Raw genomic sequence first — 19,600 nt, 5'->3', positions numbered from 1 at the left:
AGGGTGGGCCATTTACATGGATACACCTTATTAAAATGGGAATGGTTGGTGATATTAACGTCCAGTTAGTATATGGCCGTGTCTCAATTCCAAGAACGCATATTGAGAAACAGCCTATGTGAGGGGGCAAACTTTTCAAGATGGGTGGTGGCCATTTTAAAGTCGGCCATCTTGGATCCAACTTTAGCTTTTTCAATAGGAAGAGGGTCATGTGACACATCAAACTCATTGGGAATTTCACAAGAAAAGCAATGGTGTGCTTGGTTTTAACGCAACTTTATTCCTTCATGAGTTATTTACAAGTTTCTGACCACTTAAAATTTGTTCAATGTGCTGCCCGTTGTGTTGGATTGTCAATGCAACCCTTTTCTCCCACTCTGCTCTCCCTTAAATGGAATTTGGTTAAAGAAATAAACAGGGGGGCTAATAATTCAGGTTGGCTAATAATTCTGAGGTGTATTCAACAGTAGGTGATGTCAATGTGTACGTTTAATGAAGTGTGTTCATGTATTTGTCACACTCGAGTCCCGTTTTGGTTTGCTTATGATTCAGAAGGCTGGTTTCTCTTTTGCTTTTTATTTTCCTCTGCCCAGCATTTACAGTGTTTCCCCTCGTTTAAAACAGAAACAATCCTTCAAAAACAAATCATAACATGACAAACATCAAAATAAATCCCCTTAAAAGCCATGAAGTCCCAAGGCCTGTGAATTCATGTGTTTTGTTGTCAACAAGGCTCATGTTGTTGTGCTCCTCTTGGTGGCAGCATTGAGCTACAGTACATTACAGTTAGACATTGTTATTATTTCCCAGTGATGGGTTGCAGCTGGAAGGGCATCTGCTGCGCAAAACATATGCTGGATAAGTTGGTGGTTCATTCCACTGTGGCGATCCCAGATCAATAAAGGGACTAAGCCGAAAAGAAAATAAATGAATAAACGAAATATTAGTTTTCGATTTGTCAGTTCATAGAAGGAACTTATTATTACTAATACACAGAGCCTAATAGAATTCAAATGTGAAATTATCAATATGACACAGGCTGAATAGAATTGACAATGTTGTGCATAATCAGATACAGATATATGATTAATCAGAGCAATTAAACGTGACTTGCTGTTTTACTTAAACATGCTGCACATGTCAAATTAAAGCCTTTAAAATACACAATATAGCTATTGAGTTAGCCTTTAGACCGCAGGTGTCAAATTCAGTTCCAAAAGAGCCGCAGCTCTGCACAGTTTAGTTCCAACCCTAATTAAACACACCTGATCAAACTAATTGAGTCCTTCAGGTTTGTTTGAAACCTGCAGGTAAGTGTGTTGGAGCAGGGTTGGAACTAAACTGTGCAGGGCTTCGGCCCTCCAGGAATTGAGTTTGACACCCCTGCTTTAGACGGTTTTGCAAACAAATAAGAACCCAACATGAGGCTATTTAATCATGTCCTAGTTGATGAAGCATACTATACACAATCACTAAAAGTATTATAATGTCATTCAGTGTGACATGTTAAGTGCCTCTCTCTCTCTAAAATTAAAAAAAGAGAAAAAACATTGTTAATATACACCATGTTCATAGTTGACTGCGTTGAATATTAAAGTCCACTGCATGTAAAATCAATAGCTGTAGTAATAGTGATGTATAAGTAGTAGTCGAAATGGTCACTGTATATTAAGGCGTCCTTGTTACAGTGTAAACTACTGAGTAATAATAATGAACTACATTTACTTACTGTATGGGTAGGATGAGGGTTAATTAAGTACAAGTGTCACCCTGATCAGTTAAAGCATACAAATATGCAATGTTTGACCTTGTTGTCCATGGTAAAGCACTCAAATAACATGCATGTCATATCCCTGAGATTACGTTTGAGATTATCTGTGAATATTGCTATTATAGGTAGGATGCACTGTGTCCGGAGTGTCAGTGATGATACTGCCGTCTCTCCATAGTCACCCTCCTCAGGACATCTCCGCTGAACTGGTAGGTGAGTTTCTTCTTGACCTTTTTGACCTCCCCGGTCTTGCCGTAGTTGCGGAGGGCTCTTGCCATCTTTTGGTAGGTCATTCTCTTGCGGTTGCCCTTTTGCTGGCCCCAGCGGCTGGCGAGTGTCTCCTTGTGTTTGGAGGAGAACTGAAAGACGCCTCGCTCTCTGTCCACCCACCAGATGCAGTCCCTCATGTCTCCGTCCTGAAGGAGGTCCAGGAGGAACTGGTAAAGACGCACCTTCCTTTTGTTTCCTGTAGAAATTGACATTGGTTTTAAAGTCATGCCAAATATTACTGTCAAAAACAAACTTTGAAGGGTTGCATGCAATTTGAGATCTCTAGATGGCGCTAGAGCAGTGTTTCCCAACCCTGCTCCTGAAGGCACAGCAACAGTACACATTGTCAATGTCTTCCTAATCAAACACACCTGAATCAACTCGCCAAGACATTAAAAGAGACCCCAAACTCTGAAATGAACGGTTCAGATAAGGGAGATGTCCAAAATCTGTTGGAGTGCCTCCAGGAACAGGGTTTGGAAACACTGCATTAGTGAACTGCTGTTTTCATATACGTTTATGTGCAGTACTGCACTAATACTGGACCTTTCTATGACAAAAACAGAAATTAGCTTTTTGTATTCAGTTTTGGTAACGGTGGTCATAACCATAGTACTCTTATTTCTGTAGTAAAAATTCAATTTATAGCACCAAATTCCCAAAGTCTGAGTTTATAGGACACTTAAAGAAGACCCAGTTCAAGTTGACAAGACTAAATCTAGAAAAGGCTCAACACGAAGAGGATTCATTTCAGATGAAGGCCAAATCTAGAACAGGGTTGTGTCTGTGTCAGGATAAGAGACCTGAAAACCAAGTTCATGTCAAGACCAAATCTAGAAAAAGATCAAGTCTTGGCCATGACCAAGATGTGAACAGGTACAGTTTATGGCAAGACCAAATCTAGAAGAGGGTTGAGTTTGTGTCAAAATAAGAGACCTGAAGGCCAAGTTCAAGTCGAGATCAAATCTAGAGAAGGGTTGATTCTGAACCATGACAAAGACCTTAAGAAGGTATGGTTCATGTCAAGACCAAAATCTAGAAAAGGGTCAACATGGAGACCTGAAGAGGGTTCATATCTGTTGAAGACCAAATCCAGGGTTGAGCGTTGAGTCTGTGTCAAAGATAGAGACCTGAAGGCCAAGTTCAAGTCAAGACCAAATCTAGAAAAAGAAAAAATCTGAGCCACGATCAAGACCGGACGAAGGTAAAGTTCGTCAAGACCAAATCTAGAAAAAGAGAAAGTCTGAGCCAAGACCAAGTCCTGAAAAAGGTACAGTTCATGCCAAGACCAAATCTAGAGAAAGAGAAAGTCTGAGCCATGACCGACACCTGAAGAAGGTACAGTTCATGCCAAGACCAAATCTAGAAAAAGAGAAAGTCTGAGCCAAGACCAAGACCTGAAGAAGGTACAGTTCATGCCAAGACCAAATCTAGAAGAGTGTTGAGTCTGTCAAAATAGAGGCATCAAGGCCGAGATCAAATCTAGAAAAGGGTTCATTCTGAACCATGACCAAGACCTTAAGAAGGTATGGTTCATGTCTAGACCAAATCTAGAAGAGGGTTGAGTCTGTCAAGATAGAGAACTTAAGGACAAGATCAAATCTAGAAAAATATAAAATCTGAGCCATGACTGAGACCTGAAAAGACCAAGTTCATGTCAAGAACAAATCTAGAAAGATCAAGTCTGAGCCATGACCAAGACCTGAAGAAGGCCAAGTTCATGTCAAGACCAAATCTAGAAGAGGGTTAAGTTGGTGTCATGATAGAGACCTGAAGGCTAAGTTCTAATCAAGGTAAAATCTAGAAAAAGATCAAGTCTGTGCCATGACCGACACCTGAAGAAGGTCAAGTTCAGGTTCAGAACAAATCTAGAAGAAGGTTTGGGCTGTGACAAGGTAGAGACATGAAGGGCAAGTTCATGGCAAGATTAAATCTAGAAATATAAAGTCTGAACAATGACTAAGACCTAAAGAAGCTACAGTTCATGTTGAGACCAAATCTAGAAGACGGTTGAGTTTGTGTCACGATAGAGACCTGAAGGCCAAGATCATGTCAAGACCAAATCTAGAAAAGGGTCAACACGGAGACCTGACAAGGCTTCAATTCAGTTGAAGATCAAATTTAGAAGAGGGTTGAGTCTATGTCAAGATAGAGACCTGAAGGCCAAGTTCAAAATCTAGAAACTGGTCAAGTCTGACCCATGACCAAGACATGACGAGTGTACAGTTCAATTCAAGACCAAATCTAGGTGAGTCTGTTGGGATTGAGACCTGAAGAGGGCTCAGATCAAGTCCATATAGAGAAAAGGGTCAAGTCTGTCAAAATAGAGATCTGAAGAAAGACCAGTACAAGTCAAGACCAAATTTAGAATAGGGTTGAGTCTTAAGTTTTGACAGCTCAGACTAAAACCAGCTCAAAGGTGTTTAGGAGCCAAAACAAACTCCTTGGCGAGCAAAACAAATTCACTTTGGCGAGCTGTTTTAATTTGCCAAAAAGAGCTCAAAATTAACTTGCCTGATTTTTCCAATTTGTCATTTTATTTTGTTCTTTGAGTTTGAAAAATAGCGATGACTTCACAATCCGATCAGAACAAATGTGTGAAGCGACAAGAGAAGCCTACAGAATATGCAGAGCGGTGGGGAAGAGCGTCATTTGAGGATCACTGATCTTTGTATCTGACCTGACAGAGTGCTGGAGGTGCTGGGATGTCCATCATGGTCCTCCTCGCCCTCTGACACCTCAAACGGTGGGCTGCGTCCCCCAGGCTCCTCCTCATCAGTGCTGCAGTGGGGGACTGGGGACCGTTGGTACAGCGGATGGGAGATGTAAGTATACTGTAGAAACAGACCCAAAATCAGCACTCTCGCCTCCATAAGCCTGGCACGTCTGTCTTTTATTCATATAAACCTGTCAAATATGATGTCATTGCTTTTGAAATGTTTTATATTTCATACACGTGAAAGTCATTTTAAAAGGTAGAGATGGGATATTAGTTAAAGCAAAATAAAAACAAAAAGTTTTCTATTTAGTTTAGCCGTCGTACATTCCCCCGTTTCTTATGATCAGTCTGGAAATGCTGCTTTGGCATGATCGTGCATCAGTGGGCCTTAATACTTGGAAACCACAGAATTACTTTACATTGAAAGAGGAAGTAGAAAAACTCGGCGTCAACAGAAAGGGACACACAATGGTGCGGTCGCAGATTTACAAATCAAGTGTGCATCACGTTTTGCTTCCAGATCGTCCCGGAGAGCCACAAAGTTTCATTTCTATCAGCACAATTCTGCCACACACTTATTGAGTCACACTGTATACGACCTGTTTTCATTATTATTAATTGTCATATTTATTGGAAAGTATTAATAATAGTCATAGTAATAGTCATATTGGTAGAATAGTATTAATAAGTCATTTGTTGTAGAGTATTAATAAGTCATATTAATAGTCCTATTTGTTGTATAGTATAAATAATACTTACATTAATAGTCATATTTGTAGGAGAGTATTAATAATAGTCACATTAATAGTAATATTTGTAGAAGAGTATTATTAATAATCATAATAATAGTGTTTTTGTAGAAGAGTATTAATAATAGTCATATTAATAGTCATATTTGTTGTAGAGTATAAATAATACTTTTATTAATACTCTCCAACAAATATGACTGTTATTATTAATATTAGTCACATTAATAGTAATATCTTTCGGAGAGTATTAATAATAGTCATATTGATATTTATATTTTTAGGAGAGTATAAATAATAGATATATTAATAGTCATATTTTTAGGAGAGTATTAATAATAGTCACATTAATAGTCATATTTGTTGGAGAGTATTAATAATAGTCATATTAATATTCCTATTTTTATGAGAGTATTTATATATATATATATATATATATATATATATATATATATATATATATATATATATATATATATATATATATATATTAATAGTCATATTTTAGGAGAGAAATAATAATAGTCATATTAATAGTCATATTTTAGAAGAGTATTAATAATAGTCATATTAGTCATATTTTTTAGAAGAGTATCAATAGTCATATTTGTTGTAGAGTATTAATAATAGTCACATTAATAGTCATATTTTTAGGAGCGTATTATTATTATTATTATTATTATTATTATTAATATTATTATTAATAATAATAGTCATATACTGTATGTTGGAGAGTATTAATAATAGTCACATTAATAGTCATATTTGTTGGAGAGTATTAATAATAGTCATATTAATATTCCTATGTTTATGAGAGTATTAATAATAGATATAATAATAGTCATTTTAGGAGAGTATTAATAATAGTCATATTAATATTCATATTTTTAGGAGCGTATTAATGTTAGTCACATTAATAGTCATATTATTAGGGACGTATTAATATTATTCACATTAATAGTCATATTTTAGGAGAGTATTAATAATAGTCATATTACTAGAAGAGTATCAATAGTCATATTTGTTGTAGAGTATTAATAATAGTCACATTAATAGTCATATTTTTAGGAGCGTATTAATCAGTCATATTAATAGTCATATTATTAGAAGAGTATCAATAGTCATATTTGTTGTAGAGTATTAATAATAGATATATTAATAGTCATATTTTTAGGAGCGTATTAATGTCACATTAATAGTCATATTTTTAGGAGCATATTAATATTAGTCACATTAATAGTCATATTTGTTGTAGAGTATTAATAATAGTCACATTAATAGTCATATTTTTAGGAGAGTATTAATAATAGATATATTAATGGTCATTTTTAGGAGAGTATTAATAATAGTCATATTAATAGTCATATTTTTGGAAGAATATTAATAATAGTATATTAATAGTCATATTTATTAGTATAAATAATAATCATGTTAATAATAAGTTTTGTGGTAGAGTATTAATAACAGTCATATGTGTAGGAATCTAGACCTGAGGTTTACAGAAAGCTACGTTTCCTTTTCTGCTTGATTTTGTAAACTGGTATATTTGAATTGCATTATTTGTGTTTTTGTTATTGCCATGAGCACAATGGCTTTAGGTAGTTTGCCGTGTGTTATTTCTAGTCATTTCCTCTATAGGCAAATGAATTGGAAGTTCTAAAACAATCACAAAACTTCCGCATTGCATTGGGCAGCTTTTAACTGGTGAACATAAGTCACTTTCACACTCATTTTTCAAAGGGTGAGTGCAACCCAACATTGTAGATTGTGCAGTATTCAACTGTTATCAAATTATTAAAAAATGATTCAGGATTTATTTTAATCATAATGTAGAGACCTCGCTTTGTGACATCACAAATCCCTGACAATAATGATAGTCGTCCACATAAAGTTTGTCCCATTTTTCCTGCAAACAAGTCTTAAGGTGGGCAACAGTGTTTTTCAAATGTGCCACACATTCTCTATTGGATGCAGGTCAGGACTGCAGGCAGGCCAGTCAAAATCCTGTATCCCCTTCCTCTGCAGCCAGGATTCTGTAATGTGTGCAGAATGTGGTTTTGGGCAGCATATTGTGCTCTAAAATCTCTATGTACTTTTAAGCATTAATAGTGCATCGAACAAGTGCAAGTTACCATGACACAACCCCATAACATGACGGACCCTGGCTCTTGGACTTGTTCTGGTAACAGTGATCTTTTTCTTCTTTGGTCCGGAGCACACAGCGTCCATTTCTCTCAAAAAAATACCTGAAGTATTTTCCTCTGACCACAGTACATGTTTCCACTGTGTGATGGTTCATCCTAGATGCCTCCGAGCCCTGAGAAGACGACAATGCTTCTGGACACTGTTAACATAGGGCTTCCTTTTGGCACAGCACAGTTTTTTTTTTAACTGGCTTTTGTGGATGTAACTATGTATTGAGGTACTTGACAAGGGTTTGTTGTAATAGTCCTGAGCCCATGTGGTGATATGACTTATTGATGAATGTGGATTCTTGATGCAGCGCCCCCTGTGGGATCGGAGATCACAGTTCCTTGTCCTTTACGCACTGAAAATCCTCCAGATTCTTTAAATCGTTTTATAGATATATACACTAGATATCGCATAGGGACCCTGAGCATGCGTCAATAGCGCCGCCACATTGGTACAGTGCTCCCAGGACAAATGTCATTCAACCGCACTAGTCAAGACAGTGTTATTACGTGAAGATGCGGGACTTTAGCGCTGTCTACGGGTGTAGTGACGAGCAAACAAAGAAAACAAAGCACAAAGGCAGAACATTTCATAGGTAAGATTAAGTTTTTTTTCTGTTTTTGTATGTTCTGAACTTTTGTGCTAATCAGGTAACGTTATTGATGATAGCATTCACCATACGGCAAAGCAGCTCCAACTCGCACTAAACACTCGGCTTATGCTAGTTTTGTTGAATAAAATCAGCAAACAATGCAAAAGAAATATGACAACGAGATGCTGCGCTGCCAGAAACTTTATTATTGTTGGCTAACGTTAGTGAAAGAGTCGTTCATAATGGAGATTCATTCACAAACGAATCGCTCCCTCCGTCAGTATGAGCAGTGAAAGCAGGAGAGGAGCTGTGTTTCAGGACATGATTAGATCAAATTTAACAGGGAGGGTGAATAGTACATTTCAGTACACACAAACACAAGCTTTTAGTCAGGAATGGCCGTGCGGTCACTGATCCATCAATGTAGAAAAGTGATGTAAAATTATAATTTTCATAATTAGAAAAAAAAAATTTGCATACTAACATCCTGGAAAACTCCCGATCATAGATATATGTGTATATCTCTGGCTTTGCATGGCCACAGTCCTCCACTGTACCTTGGTCCCGCATTCATTTCAAAGGAGCGCTACCCTGTAGCAAGATGGCGGCGCTATTGACGCATTCCGTCCAATAGACAACAATAGGCCAGGCGACGTCTAATGTGTATATCAATGAAATAGTTTAATGATGTTCTGCACTGCTGAAGGTGAAATATCCAACTGTATTCCTCTCTTTCCTTGAGGAACTTTGTTTTAAAACATTTCAATGATTTTCTATTGTATTTGTTGGCAAACTGCCGATCCTCGGCACATCTTTGCTACTAAAGCACTAGACCTTTCTTTGGAAGCTGCTTTTGTACCAAATCATAACCACAATCACCTGTTTCACATCACCTCTCTTTTTTTGGTTTGCATTTATCACACTGTCCTAAACTTTTTCTGATTTGGTGTTGTAATAATAAATCTCTGTTTTTATTTATAACCTGTTGTGCCAAATGCTCTAAATCAGCTTGAAATCTTACACAATCACATGCCTTTAAAAAGAGTAGCGTTCACTGTAGTAGTGCTGAACTTCGCTTGTGTTCTGAACTGTTTCCTTGTTAATTATAATGACAAGTCAAAATTGCAGATTCGGCGATGTGACTATTGCATATTCGCACATGTGGATATCAATGCTGAAGCGATGTATTGTGTGCTTGATTTAGAGCTATTGTGCTGAGTAGATGCTGTTTTTATTTATAGCTTAAAGCATTTTTTATGCTTGCTAACCCATTCAGCTTTTTGAACAATGGGCGTCAGTCATTTGCCGAGGTTTGACTGTGATTGTGTGTTTAACGCGCATCATGTATTGTGTAAACGCGTGCATGTGGTGTGTAGCAGCAACAGTCTTCAGTCAGGAAAAGAGTGTTGAGAAATCCGTCTGTGTTTTCTCGCGCACATCCTGCACATCTCGCTTTCCTTTTCTAGCTCAAGGGTGTGCAACTTTGGTTTGAGAAATGAAGGAGGGGGGTGCAAAACAGGGGAAATGTTACTGATTTAAATCCCATTTCCTGCATCTGCGTACGGTCACAGTTGTTATTTCTTTTTCAGATATTTCCCAAACGATGTTGAACAGATTCAGGAAATTTTCACAGTAATTCCTATAATATTTTTTCTTCTGGAGAAAGTCTGTTTTGCTTTATTTCGGCTAGAATAAAAGCAGCTTTTAATAGTTTTAAAGCCATTTTAATGTCAATATTATTAGCCCCCTTCAGCAATATTAGTTTTGATTGTCTCCAGAACAAACCACTGTTATATAATGGCTTGCCTAATTACCCTAACTTTACCCTAGTGAAGCCTTTAAATGTCTCTTTAAGCTGTATAGAAGTGTCTTGAAGAATATCTAGTCTAATATTATGTGCTGTCATCATGGCAAAGATAAAATAAATCAGATATTAAAGAAGAGTTATTTGTTTAGAAATGTGCTGAAGGAATCCCTCTGTTAAACAGAAATTGGGGAAAAATATACAGGGGCTAATAATTCTGACCTCAACTGTACATTTAGGGACTGATATTATATAATGGCAACGAAAAATTAGGTTTTGATTAATCATTAGTCAGAATTAGCCCTCCTTTTTGCATTTATATGCCATTTATAAGTAGAATATATACAGCGAGTTTGTTTCAGAAACTTTTCTTCTCTGAGTTGCCTTGGATTTGACTTGCTTCATACTCAGAATTGTGAGTGGGCTGAATCACACGAAATTCAAAAAACCCACAGTACTGAGAAACTCTTCATTCTGAGAAATAAAATCTGAATTATGTCAAGAATTACGACTTTTTTTTAATTTACTTATTGTAATTGTGGCTTTATATTGTGTCTTTCTGGCGTTTTCTTCTCTGAACTAAGATGAAAAATCACAAATTTATCGTCGTTAGAAAAATTTCAATGAGATATTAATCAATAAACAGACATCTATCTCTATCCATCTATCTATCCATCTCCATCCATCCGTCTATCTATCTCCATCCATCAATAGCTTTGCATCTGTTTTGAATAACACGAGTTGTTCACACTACAGTAAGTTTGCTTTGGTTAATGTGAGTTAATGCATGAACAAACAATGAACAGTACATTTATTACAATATTTGTTCATGTTAGTTAATCAAAATACAGTCGTTCATTGTTCAATTTTACTAATGTACTCTCACCGGCCACTTTATTAGGTACACCTGTCCAACAGCTCGTTAACGCAAATTTCTAATCAGCCAATCACATGGCAGCAGCTCAATGCATTTAAGCATGTAGACATGGTCGAGACGATCTGCTGCTGAAACTGAGCATCAGAATGGGAAAGAAAGGGGATTTAAGTGACTTTGAACGTGGCATGGTTTTTAGTGCCTGCCGAGCTCCTCTGAGTATTTCAGAAACTGCTGATCTACTGGGATTTTCACGCACAACCATCTCTAGGCTTTACAGAGAATGCTCCGACAAAGAGGAAATATCCAGTGAGCGGCAGTTCTGTGGGCGCAAATGCCTTGTTGATGCCGGAGGTCAGAGGAGAATGGCCAGACTGGCTCCAGCTGATAGAAAAGCAACAGTAACTCAAATAAGCACAAATAACCACCCCGGGTGCCGCTCCGGTCAGCTAAGAACAGGAAACTGAGGCTACAATTCACAGACTCACCAAAACTGGACAATAGAAGATTGGAGAAACGTTGCTGCTCTGATGAGTCTCCATTTCTGCTCACACATTCAGATGCTCGGGTCACAATTTGGCCTCAACAACATGAAAGCATGGATCATCCTGCCTTGTATCAGCGGTTCAGGCTGGTGGTGGTGGTGTAATGGTGTGGGGGAGATTTTCTTGGCACTTTGGGTCCACTAGTACCAAGTGAGCATCGTGTCAACACCAAATCAGCAACTGCGTGATGCCATCATGGAGCAAAATCTCTGAGGAATATTTCCAGTACCTTGTCGAATCTCTGCCATGAAGGATTAAGGCAGTTCTGAAGGCAAAAGTGGTCCAACTCGATACTAGTAAGCTGTATCTAATAAAGAGGCCGGTGAGTGTATATGTGTATACTCTTGTATTGCGGGCAAGATAAACCTTATAATAATTACACAAATTAAATAAAGTCTCTTTAGAGGCTGTTCACACCGAATGCGCTTTTACTTTCTGCGAACCCGATACACACCACACTGCGGACATTTTGTCTTGAAAATAAAATAGCTTAAAGACTTTTTTTTTAATCTTTTTTTGATTGAATCATACATTCAGCTACAATTAGCACCAAATGATGACATCGCTCGTGTGTGTGTGTGTGTGTGTGTGTGTGTGTGCGTGCGTGCGTGCGTGCGTGCGTCTCTCTGTCTGTGTGTGTGTGTCTGTGTGTTTGTCTGTGTTTGTCTGTGTGTGTGTGTGTGTGTTTACCAAGAGTAAATAATCTTGTCTGAAGTGTAAAACATGCGTAACAGTAACAGTACACCGTCAAAAACATATACAGGACAAATTACTGCAGAAAACATTCTGAAAGTACAAATATTCAACTTATTTTTTTTTTACAGTATATTAATGATAAAAGTGCTGAAATATGAAATAAAATTAAAACAAAGTGCATTAGCAAAGGAATAAACGAGCAAGTTTAAAGATTCCATGAAGTTTTGTTAGATGTTAGTATCAGTATTGTTAGCTTTAAGGATATCGATTAGCTCCAAAACAGTGACAAAATTCACGTTTAGAAGATATAAACCTGATCTAAACATGCAGAGCTTGTAGTTTGTCACTTCTACCTAAATGGATCAGCTGTTGTCATGCTTCAGCTTCTTATCAAATCTCCTGACCAATCAAATGCACTCTAGTGTCTGACTAGCCCCGCCCCCTTTTTCTCATTGGCTTTTCACTTGAGCTCAATGACTCTCTCCGGCAGAGCTGTGATGAAACAAAACGCTATTGGCTGTTTATTAAAAGGGGAGGAGCTACTCTGTTCCACCCTAATGGTTGACATTCCGTCAAACAACAAATAAAAAAATGCACAACTGTTACCGGATGTCAGCGACTCACCTGTGGAGGAACTACAGGTAGAATGGTCCCCATGGCGGCGTCTACGCCGGGATGAAAGGCCTCCATGTCCCCATAGCGATACGTGCTGGTGTGCAGCTCAGTGAAGTGGCTTCCAGGAGGAGGCTCGAACTCGCTGTGATGCCCGTAAACACTGCTGTATTCACATCCGCTCTCTCACACAGACAAACACATCACACACTCCGTTACTGGATATCTGGCACAATGCTGCAGATCTGTGGTTCTCAAACTGTGGGCTTCCTTCAAGTGGTATGCGGAAAAAATACACTTTTAACCCTTTGACACGAACAATTAAGTGATTAGCATTGGCTGTTCCCTGAAGCGTATGATCACATCAGTGTGCTTAGAATGTTTACTTTAGTTAATCGCGTCATCAGATGCTAAAAATAAGGCGTGCGGCAGCGGCGATTGCGGAGCAGATGCGCGCTAGAGAATCGCTTTTGCAGACCAGTGCTGTTGTGTTGGCATTTCAGTTACTACAAACTCAGGAATCTCCCCACGCTGCACCATTGGTAGAATAAATATCACAGATGTGTTAAAGAAATGTGTGTTTGTGATAATGCATGTTTTCCATATGTTATTTGTTTTGTTAACCAAGTGGCTTTCGGTTCATTTGCTACCTCAGATTTAGGCTAATTAATCTGGATGTGATTCACATGTCGCAGGACACATGTAGACTCGGCGAACTTTGCCATGCTTGGAGCTAGATTAATTAAAGTTAGGGTGCTTTCATACCTAGTCTTTTGTTTGGGAACCTGTGTCGTTTGCCTTGTTAGCGCGGTTCGTTTGGGACATGTGAATCCAGCAATCGCACTTGGATCCATGCCAAAATAATCGCTCTGAGATCGCCTGAATGAGGTGGTCTCGCCTCGAATGAAACTAAGTCTGGAGCGGATCGATGGCAGTGAGAAAGCGATATGATCCGAGCCCGGCTAAATCACAGTGTTTTGTGGATATGTAACAGGCATACGGCTATATGAAGAGAGAGTTATGAGTAGGGCGGGAGATCATTCCAGACATCCCAAGACTCCTGGAAGTTTCGGGAGTCTTCCGCAAATGCACAGAGACTCCCGGATGCCTGCAAACGAGTGATAATATGCCGGAAATCGCGCGTCTCCCTCCCGGTCCTCAAATATGTCGCACACCCTTCCCACCGCATCTCTCCTCGCTCTTCAGACACATCGCGCGCCGCTTTTCAAACACCACAAAACCCCCACCGACAACTAAGCGGGACTCTGCTAAATAAACCCTGACACTCTGACCAATGTGAGGAGAGTTTACTCACACGTGACTTGTTTTAGCTCTTTTGGTCCGTTTAGAAACTTGTGTGAAAGCGAACCGCTCCAAGAGCAAAGAGCAACAATGTAACATTTGTACTCTGTTTCAGAACAACTGAATTGATTCACAGGTGTGAAAGCAGCCTTAAGCAGGTCGCACACCAGAAGCGCCGCTCGGCGCCGCGACACGGCGCGTACATGACAGTTTAAAGTATCACACACCAGACGCGCACATTCGAATGATATTTAACATGAAACTAATCAGATGGCGCTCTGTGGCGCGGCTGAAAAATGAACTGCGTCCTGAGCCGTCGCCGGGGGCCGCCGACAGCCGCCGACTTGCGGCGCCGGTGTGTGTATCCTGATAGAAACCTATGTTTAGAATTCTAAAATACATGGCGCTGCGTGGCGCTGCGTGGCGCTGCGCGGCGCGCCGCCGAGCGGCGCTTCTGGTGTGCGACCTGCTTTAGACTCTGTGTGCGGTTAACACAAACTCCAATAACTAATCTGCCTCGTCGTTGTGGTGGTAAATGGAGACGCATTTTTTTTTCTGAGGTTTTACTTGATGAATAAAGTTTGAGATCCACTGCTGTAGATAACACTGCCTTGATTTAAAGGGACAGGTCACCCAAAAATAAGAAGTAATAATTATTATTATTGATTACATTATTTAAGGGTGACATACTTGGCTATACTTATACGTACTTATTTTATCTATTATACAGTTGAAGTCAGAGTTATTTGCTTTTTGTTTATTTTTCCCAATTTTTGTGTAACGGAGGGCAGATTTTTTTCAACACATTTTTTTTAATAATTATTTTTTAGGGGTTTACACCTTTATTATGACAGGACAGTAGAGAATTCAGACAGGAAAGCATTGGGAGCAGAGAGAGGGCAAGGATCGGCAAAAGACCTCAAGCCGGGAATCGAACTCGGTTCGCTGTGGGCACGGTAGTTCCATATGTCAGTGCGCAGTACCACTAGGATGATGGCGCCAACTTTTTCAGCACATTTTTAAACATAATAGTTTTAATAACTCATCTCCAATAACTGATTTATTTTCCCTTTGTCATAATGACAGTAAATAATATTTGACTAGATATTGTTCAAGACACTTCTATACAGCTTAAAGTGACATTTAAAGGCTTAACTAGGTTAATTAGGTTAACTAGGCAGGTTAGGGTAATTAGGCAAGTCATTGTATATCGATGGTTTGTTTTGTAGACTGTTGGAAAAATATATAGCTTAAAGGGGCTAATAATATTGACCTTAAAATGGCTTTTAAAAAATTTTAAACTGCTGTAATTCTCACCAAAATAAAACAAATAAGGCTTTCTCCAGAAGAAAAAATATAATCAGACATGCTGTGAAAATTTCCTGAATCTGTTCAACATCATTTGGGAAATATTTTAAAAGAAGAAAAATCAAAGGGGGAGAATAATTCAACATCAACTGAATATTTATAAATGCTTACCAAATGTTTATTCAAATGCCTTAAATGTTTAGTTTAGTTTACCAGTTGATTTGTATTAAAGAGCTTAATAATTAGTGTTTTTGCGTGTCTTTAAACATGCTTTTAAATTATATATATATATATATATATATATATATATATATATATATATATATATATATATGATTCTAAATTATTCCTAAATCCCCTTGCCTACAGTCATATTTATTAATTTTCATAGATATTGTGATACAGAAGGAGTTGTCCAACACTTATGTACCTTTTAAATGAGAACAAATATGTACCTTCAATTCAATACCATAAAAGGCACAGAACAGTATCATAAGAGGTCTTTACTGTACTATATAAGATACAACTTTTACAAAGGTACAATACTGTTGCTTAAGGAACATTCTCTGTACCACCGTGTACCTTTTTTTCTGAGAGTGCACAGTCAAATCATGTTTAAACATGGTACGAAATGCAGAGGCTGGAGAGCTGACAGTCAATACATAAAAAATGAGGAACTTGTTACTTAAACAAGTAATGAATTACTTTACTTCACTCTCGGAAATAAAGCTGGTACCTTTTCAAAAGCTACACATTTGTACTTGAAGGGTCCATATTGGTACCTCAAAACTATTTTTTAGTTACTCTCAAATTTAAGAGGAACACTGGTCCCACTTTATATTAAGTGGCCTTAACTAATATGTACTTACACAGGAATTAATAGTTTGTTACAATGTACTTATTGTGTAAATACATGTATTTATTGAGTACTTATGCTTGATTAAATACATGTATTTACATCTGTAAATAACTTTTGTAATTACATTTGTAAATACACTGTTGACCATCCCTTACACCTTAACCCACCCTTAAACCTACCCACACCACCAAACCTGTCCATAACCCAACCTCTATCCCAACTCAAAAGCACCACAAGTTTTCTGAAATACATTAGGAACACCGTAAGTACATTGTATTTATTTATTGATGTAAGTACATAGTAGTTAAGGACACTTAATATAAAGTGGGACCGGAACACTTTTGTACTTTTTAGGTACTATTATGTACCCTTGAGGTGTAAATATGGACTTTTCAGGTACAAACTTTTAAAAAGGTACCATCTCAGTGACAGCTCGCGCACCTTTAGAGTGTAAATACTTGAAAAAAAGTCTTCTAATCGTCTAACTCTGCTTTAAATACTTTCCCCCAACACTGGATATAACCATAATATTTTTATACAAGACTTTTTTTCTTTAATATATCTTCAGACTGATAATTAATTCAATTGATCAGATATATGGATGGTAAAACTGACATTAGTTGTTTCTTACCTGGATGAGTCTCTGGATCAGTGCTGAGATACGGGTAGAAGTCGTATATGGGCCGAGCCTCGTGTTCATATGGAATGATCTCTTCTGACAACTAAAAATAAATACATGAATCTATTAGATTTATATATCATTTACAAAAAACCCAAAGTGCCTACTGTAATCAACTTTTCAACTGACTTTGTACAAATATTCATGCAGGCGGCAGCACAACTAAAAAATAAAAAATATTAATAAATAATAAATAATAATAATAAAAAATATTAATTGATTAACTTTTAAAAACGCTCAAAGCGGGTGACGTTTTTGCTTTTGTAAAAATTAAATGTTAAAATGTTTAATTCGTTTGTTTAATTAGTTAAATTAGTTTAATTAATTTAATTAATTAATGTCCAATTGTCGCTCATCATACTTTAATACTTATTTTGGATTTCTTGTTTTGTATATTAGATGTTCAAATGATTTTAGAAGTGTTAATACTAATTATTTTCTTAAATATTTCATTTTTAATCTGTATGACTCTTCTATTTGCGTTCATTTTTCTTACACAAAACTCACTAAAGCATGTTTTTACCACACAAAATCTACAGAAATTATTTGGGGATACGTTTAGTGCCGAGCCCGAATAAATGTTTGTTTTGACTTTTTATTTATATTTAGATATAAAATATACGTATATATGAAAAAAATACACATAAATTTAAAAATATGTGTAGTTTTGTACTACATACACATAATAAATATACAGGTGAAGTCAGAATTATTCGCCCCTAGTTTAACATATTCAGGAAGTTTTCACAGCATTTGTATTTCCAATATTATTTGTTCTACTGGAGAAGGTTTTATTTGTTTTATTTCGGTTAGAATAAAAGCAGCTATTATTTTATTAATAAACATTTTAAGGTCAATATTATTAGCCCCCTTAAGCTATATTTTCCCAATAGTATCCAGAACAAACTATCGTTATACAATAACTTGCCTAATTACCCTAATAACCTAGTGAAGCCTTTAAATGTCACTGTAAGCTGTATAGAAGTGTCTTGAAGAATATCTAGGCTACTATTATTTACTGTTATCATGACAGAGTAAATAAATCAGCTATTAGAGATGAGTTATTAAAACTATTTTGATTAGAAATTTTAACTTCTCCATTAAACAGAAATTGGGGATAAAAAGAAACAGGGGTGCTAATAATTTTGACTTCAACTAATTTTTAAATAGACTTTAGGTTCAAATGATACCTAAAAAGTAGAAATTGTGTCGTTAATCGGTTTGTCAAACTATTTAAAATTCTATCTATCTATCTATCTATCTATCTATCTATCTATCTATCTATCTATCTATCTATCTATCTATCTATCTATCTATCTATCTATCTACAGTTGAAGTCAGAATTATTAGCGCCCCCCCCAATTTCTGTTCTGGGAAGATTGTTTCAGCACATTTCTAAGCATAATAGTTTTAAAAACTTATTTCTAACAACGGATTTATTTTATCTTTGTCATGATGACAGTAAATAATATTAGACTAGATATTCTTCAAGACACTTCTATACAGCTTAAAGTGACATTTAAAGGCTTCACTAGGTTTATTGGGTTAACTAAGCTAGTTAGGGTAATTAGGCAAGTTATTGTATAACGATGGTTTTTGTAGACTATCAAAAAAAATAAATAAATAGCTTAAAGGGGCTAATAATTTTGTCCCAAAAATGGTTTTTAAAAAATTAATAACTGCTTTTATTCTAGCCGAAATAAAACAAATAAGACTTTCTCCAGAAGAAAAAATATTATCAGACATACTGTGAAAATTTCCTGAATCTGTTAAAAATCATTTGGGAAATATTAAAAAATGAAAATAAAAATCAAAAGGGGGCGAATAATTCTGACTTCAACTCATTTTTCAATAGACTTTAGGTTCAAATAATAAGAAGTAGAAATTGTCACTAACTGGTTTGTCAAACTATTTAAAATCTGTCTATCTATCTGTCTATCTATCTGTCTATCTATCTGTCTATCTATCTATCTATCTATCTATCTATCTATCTATCTATCTATCTATCTATTCTTTTATCCGTCTACTTGTCTGTCTGCTTGCCTGCCATCCGTCCGTCCATCTATCTACATAAATGTTCAATTGGTTAAAAAATGACACTTACAGGTGAAATAACGCAGCTCTCCATTCTGTAATGCAACATGAAGCCCTTCAGTCATAGATCTTCTAGTGTCTCTGTCTCTGGTTTCCCACTTGCTTACCGAATATTGCATAACGTGGAAGTGACTCCACCAGACCAGGCGAGCGTCAGATCTGGCTTTTAAACTCCTGCACCGTCCTGATGTCAGACAAGACTAAATTTCCTGCAGCGCGCAACACTGATTAGGCTGACTTTTTGTTGGCCTCTGATTGGCCGGAGCTGAAAATGACTTGGGATTTTTCATTGGTCGGGCTGTCAAAAACGGTATCAACCAATCAGAATCCACTTATAGGGGCCGGCCTTTCGTGTATCTCTGCCATAACTGATGATCAGTGATGACAGAGTTTTTAATTAGCAATGGTAGATTATCAAATAAATATTAAATTTACAGATAGACTTACATTGGTGTGTCCACAATAACTATTACCAGCATTAGTTCAATTATTTAGTCCACTTAAAGGGGTAGTTCACCCAAAAATGAGCATTTTCT

At 36.9% G+C, this 19,600-nt stretch overlaps 1 protein-coding gene across 4 annotated transcripts; it reads right to left on the bottom strand.

Moving 5' to 3' along the window:
* Nucleotides 1–560: 560 nt before the first annotated feature.
* spi1a (Spi-1 proto-oncogene a) lies at nt 561–19,266 on the bottom strand. 4 transcript variants are annotated; one of them, XR_012399964.1, is made up of 6 exons: nt 19,075–19,266; nt 16,923–17,013; nt 12,835–13,007; nt 4,722–4,875; nt 1,382–2,237; nt 561–1,185 (listed from the first exon to the last, which is right to left on the bottom strand). XR_012399964.1 is itself a non-coding variant. In NM_001430957.1 (5 exons), the coding sequence occupies exons 1-5, from the start codon at nt 19,111–19,113 to the stop codon at nt 1,921–1,923; spliced, it is 774 nt and encodes a 257-aa protein (NP_001417886.1). In that variant the 5' UTR covers nt 19,114–19,266; the 3' UTR covers nt 561–1,920. The 4 variants fall into 4 exon arrangements, 2 of the variants coding, with proteins under 2 accessions (NP_001417886.1, XP_017209585.1); XR_012399965.1 differs by having other exon boundaries at nt 19,172–19,266; NM_001430957.1 differs by having other exon boundaries at nt 561–2,237.
* Between the last annotated feature and the right edge of the window lie 334 nt (nt 19,267–19,600).

The sequence above is a fragment of the Danio rerio genome, chromosome 25 (genome assembly GCF_049306965.1).
Source record: "Danio rerio strain Tuebingen ecotype United States chromosome 25, GRCz12tu, whole genome shotgun sequence".
Taxonomy (NCBI): domain Eukaryota; kingdom Metazoa; phylum Chordata; class Actinopteri; order Cypriniformes; family Danionidae; genus Danio; species Danio rerio.
Note: the sequence above shows the minus strand (reverse complement) of the source record. Positions and strands in the feature narration are given on the sequence as shown.

What these genes read in the sequence shown, in the direction of transcription:
- spi1a (NM_001430957.1), bottom strand. Translation starts at nt 19,113, where the DNA reads ATGTTGCATTACAGAATGGAGAGCTGCGTTATTTCACCT. An exon ending in TGATCCAGAGACTCATCCAG is followed by an intron (nt 13,008 to 16,922) that starts GTAAGAAACAAC and finishes TGTCTGTGTGAG; the next exon opens with AGAGCGGATGTGAATACAGC. An exon ending in CACCTCCAGCACTCTGTCAG is followed by an intron (nt 2,238 to 4,721) that starts GTCAGATACAAA and finishes CAATTTCTACAG; the next exon opens with GAAACAAAAGGAAGGTGCGT.